Genomic DNA, 5,148 nt, shown 5'->3' with positions numbered 1-5,148 from the left:
ATATATCTGTAGGATAAGATTGGCATATAACCTATAATTTATCAATCTAAAGCTTAGGAGTCCAGTGGGCGGTCCTAATCATACACAAGTGACTGTCAGTCACTTATTAGACCCGCCCATTGGACTCCTGATCTTGGAATAAGCAGGATTTTAGATCAATAAAAAGTTATACCAAATCTATCACCGACAAATCTATACATCAATCTTCTCAGCTTCTCCTGCTCTATATCGAGCTGCTTGCCGACTGGACTGTACTTACATATTTAGTATTTACAAGATCCCTTTAACAGGCCCCCTACTTATGTGTCATTATCAAACTTGTGATGTGACAGAGAAGCATTAAGACACAAGAACCCAGGTCTGACTACCATGACTGCACTCCCTATAGCCATGTACTCGTAGAGCCTAGTACACAACCCCCCAATGTACAGTGGCGATCTAGGGTCTACAACACTGACCCATCAAAATAGGAAAAGACCATGAAAGGTCCTAAACTTGGGCTTACACCTGAGATTACTCCTATTAAAATGTTCTGCTCCCACTTGCTAAATATTTCAAGGGTGATGGTCCAAATAGCGGAGAAAATCGGGAGGGTTGTCCGTTACACCTTGAAGGTCATGAGACTACTAAACCAAGTTTTATTTTTCTTGGCAGCTTTCGAAACACAATGGCAACTGGTGTCATAAGGAACCTCTCAGACTTTAAGTTACCTCCACCGTTCCAAAATCCATTCTTCTTCCCAGCCCTGACTCAGGATGTGAACTTCCAAGATTCCTCAGAAGAAGACGATGAACTTTTAGAAGACGATGAGATGGATGATTTATCCTACAGAGAAGAGCAAGAAGATATCCGGTCAACCAGCAACCATGATGTCTCCACCGGAGAAAGTCCTACAGAGATGACTGAGCAGCTTCTCAAGTTTTCGGAACTCATCAGCAACGACATTCAAAGATATTTTGGACAGAAGACCAAAGAAGAAGACCCGGACTCTTGTAATATTTACGAAGACTACTTCACACCTCGAATGTACGGAGGGCAGGAATTGTATTATCAAGACCTGGTGAAGATGGCACAAAGCAAAGACCATGATAGAGAAGATTTACTCCACCCTCTCACTCCTCCGGTAGAAATAGACCATAAGATCTTAAGGAGCATCTGCACCAAGGAAGATCCCAAAAAGCTTGGTCCTCTCACTGAGCTTTTCGACTTTGGTCTTCGAAAGTACACAAGGCAAAAGATTTCAATGGGAAAGGATACCAGGCTGCACAGACTAGACCGCAAGTATGCCCACATCGTGCCCATGCACAGGCGGATGCTACCCCTCTCCTTCTGGAAGGAACCATCTCCCGTACCATCCTGCATCCTGAACACCAACACCCCAGACTTCAGCGATCTTCTGGAAAACTGGACGTCGGACACACATCATGAATTACATAGCGCTGGAAGGGACCTCATGAGTGAATTCGGCAGATAGATCCCGAGTATTCATGTCCAAAATGTATGATGTATTTCCAGATAGTTTAGGAGAAGCAGAAACTTTCTAGATTAGAAGAACATTTATCCATCTACCTGGTAGAACAAGGACCGATCCTGGTGCCTAACTCCATAACAAGACCGTGGGCCGAATGGTCCACATCTCCGAAAACCCAAACCCACAAGGTTCCCAGAATCATTACAATGGGTGGGTGGGTGGGTGAGGAGCGGTTGAACCCTACTGGAAAGCTTTAGGTCTTCTGGCAGTGTCTACGGACAGAGGTTGGAAAGCAGTACCGTAATCAAACAAGAGGGTCCGAGACCACCGACATATGGTCTTTTCCTATTCCATGAAACTGCACGAAAATTGGTCATCACAGAATCCCAGCCAATAGGTCTCAAGGGGTTAGCATCACAATTATCCCTCCACCCCAAGACATTTTGGGGTACCCTGCATTCTACCAATCACCCCCCACCCATACGTTATATACCCAGCTCTGTACATAGTCAGAATTTATTTTACTTAATAAAGTTTAAAAAAAAACATATATATAATTGAAGACGTCGTCTAGATTTTTATTCCTCTTCCCACCACAAAGTTTTTGACTCCGCCGTTTTGTAACCCTGCACAGCTCACAGGGGGCGGGGCTGCTGCGTGATTGACAGCTCTGCTTTCGTCACAGTCCTGCCCTGGCAGATCACAGCCTGGTCTGCAGGCACATGTGACGTTTTACAATTCTGATGCCATAAGGTTTGATGAAGGGAAAAAAAAAATCTAAGATATAACAAAGCGAAAGGTAAAGGGGTTGTCCACCTTGGGAAACTTTTTTTTTTCTTTTGCTTTACATTTGGATTTTATTAAAAATGATGCACTATTTGCCTTCTACAATCTCCATGCTGCACTGTCTATTGCCAGCTGCGGAATGAGTTTACTGAGATTCTGTCAGTGAGATCATTCTGATGTCTTACAGGAGAGTCTTTAGATCATTTATCTGTCTTTTTCCCCCTCCCCCCTCTGCTGATTTATGGCCAAAGACCACATCAATGTTGAATGTCAAGAAAAACAGGAGGATGTAAAAGCAAAACATAATTTTTTTTAATGAAACCCAATTGCAAAAACAAAACAAAAAAACAATTTTTAGCCCCAAACACATGCATTTAGTAAAAAAAAAAATATATAAAAAAAATCTATGTACTGTATATATTAAAAATATCTGTATTAAATATCTGATGTGTCACTTTCATTAAAAAAGAAAAATTATATATAGCTTTTTTCCTCCTCGTCTTCCAAGAGCGAAAACTTTTGAAGTCTTCCAGCCATATAGCTGTATGAGGGCTTCTTTTTTGCGGGAGGAGTTGTACTTTTGCACGACACCATTTATTCTGAAACATACTGTACTGGAAAACAGGAGAAAAAAAAAAGTGCAATTCCACAATGGCTTTTGTTTTTTTTTTCCTTTTTTTATTTACCATGTTCACTATATGGCAAAACTGACCTGCTAATATGGTTCTGCAGGTTACAAGTGCGCAGACACCAAACATTTGAGGTTTTTTTCATTATTTAAGTGTGGGGGGGGGGGGGGGGGGGAAATTCAGAAATTTGGCCCACCCAAAAATTCACTTTTGTAGCCATTTTCCAAATCCTGTAACATTCTCATTTTTCGGGATCTGGGGCGGGCTTATTTTTTATGTTTTTATAGATACCATTTTTTAGGTAGATACAATGTTTTGATCATCTTTTATTGCAATGTTGCAGCGACCAAAAAAACCCTAATTCGGGGTTTTGATTTTTTTTTCTTCTAATGTGGTTTACCGATCGGATTACTTTACTTTAGATTTTGGTAGATTGGACGTTTCTGAACTGAGTGATACCAAATCTGTGTATTTTTTATGGTTTTATTTTTATATTGCTCCATAGAGTATAATAATCCCCATATATTGCTCCATACAGTATAATGAGCCCCATATATTGCTCTATACAGTATGAGCCCCATATATTGCTTTATTCAGTATAATACTCATATTGCTTCATATAGAATGAGCCCCATATATTGCCCCACTGTATGAGCCCCATATACTGCTCCATACTGTATGAGCCCCATATACTGCTCCATAAAGTATAATGAGCCCCATATAGTGCTCCGTACAGTATGAGCCCCATATATTGCACCATACAGTATGAGCCCCATATATTGCACCATACAGTATGAGCACCATATAATGCTCCATACGGTACAATGAGCCCCATATATTGCACTATACAGTCAAATAATCCCTATATATTGCTCCATATAGAATAATGAGCCCCATATAATGCTTCATACAGTATAATGATCCCCAGATATTGCTCCAAACAGAATATTGGGCCCCACATATTGCTCCATACAGTATAATGAGGCCCATACAGAATAATGGGTCCCATATAATGCTCCATACAGTATAATCCCCATATATTGCTCCATATAGAATAATAAACCCCATATAATGCTCCATACAGTATAATGATCCCCATATATTGCTCCACACAGTAAAATGAGCCCCATGGAGAATAATGGGCCCCATATAATGCTCCAAACATTAACAAAAAAAAATGAAACTCACCAGTACTCGCTGGCTGCTGCTCTGCTCCGGACTCCTCAGCGTCGTCTTCCGGCTTTCTTCACTGTGACTGTTCAGAGCAGAGAGCGCACAGTAGTGATGTCATCGCGCCCTCTGACCTGAAATGTCACGGAGTCACAAGATGCAGAAGATGCCGTAGCTATGGAGGAACAGGGAGAGGCAAGTATTTGAAGTACCGGGGTCCTGAGCAAGAGGGTGGAGCCCACTCGCGGCTGCTGGCACCGGGCCCCGTAGCACACCGGAGCCCCCGACAGGGAATGGGCCCCCCACCTGCTCAGGGCTCCAACACTTGCCTGGGTGCACCAGGTCTTGACGCCGACCCTACTATGCAGGACTTTGCAGTCCATTACCAAAACTATATCTGCTGCACGTGACCACATTATTTGGGGGGGGTAAAAAAAATTGATTATATTTTTATCCATATATTTCTGTAGTATATAATACTCCCAAAAAAAACATTGAAAAATGTTTCTGGATTCAATTACTTATCCATACAGTATTACGTGCTTTGTGATAAATTTCTGTGTTATATAACTCTCCAACAGTTAAAAAAAAAAAAAAAAAAAAAAAGTGTTAAATTTTGTCTGGATTCAATAATTCATCAACACAGCATACAGTTTAGCATGGTTCTTATTACATTACAGTGGTATATAAAGCTAAAGAAAAAAAAAAAAAAACATTCCAAAAATTTTTATGGATTCAATTGTTCATCCATACAGTTTAACAAGCTTTGTGTAAGATTACTGTGGGTTCCAAATTTTAAAAACCACTTGGCCTCGTCATAAAATATTTTTGTCAAAAAAATAAATTGTGATATAAACTGTAGAACCTGCTTTGTGTAAAAAAAAAATAAAATAAAAAATTGTCCTGCTACAGGTGTAGAAATTTGGTCCCTCAGTACTCGGTCCCCAGCCGCCACTATCATATCAGCCGGAAGCTCTGCAGCACTGCTGGAAAAAAGCTCGGCTTTCCCATTGACTCCCATTATACTCGTTAATCGCAACGAGCATTTTAGTGCTCGCTCATCTCTATAAATGACAAACTCCAGAGAATTGT

The 5,148-nt window shown here is 40.8% G+C and overlaps 1 protein-coding gene across 1 annotated transcript; it reads left to right on the top strand.

Moving 5' to 3' along the window:
• Positions 1-439: 439 nt before the first annotated feature.
• On the top strand, positions 440-2,161 carry PERCC1 (proline and glutamate rich with coiled coil 1). The gene has a single exon (XM_077272707.1). It carries the CDS (start codon positions 668-670, stop codon positions 1,472-1,474), a length of 807 nt encoding a protein of 268 aa, XP_077128822.1. The 5' UTR covers positions 440-667; the 3' UTR covers positions 1,475-2,161.
• Positions 2,162-5,148: the final 2,987 nt, after the last annotated feature.

The sequence above is a fragment of the Ranitomeya variabilis genome, chromosome 7 (assembly GCF_051348905.1).
Source record: "Ranitomeya variabilis isolate aRanVar5 chromosome 7, aRanVar5.hap1, whole genome shotgun sequence".
Taxonomy (NCBI): Eukaryota; Metazoa; Chordata; class Amphibia; order Anura; family Dendrobatidae; genus Ranitomeya; species Ranitomeya variabilis.
This window is presented reverse-complemented; position numbering and strand designations above follow the sequence as displayed.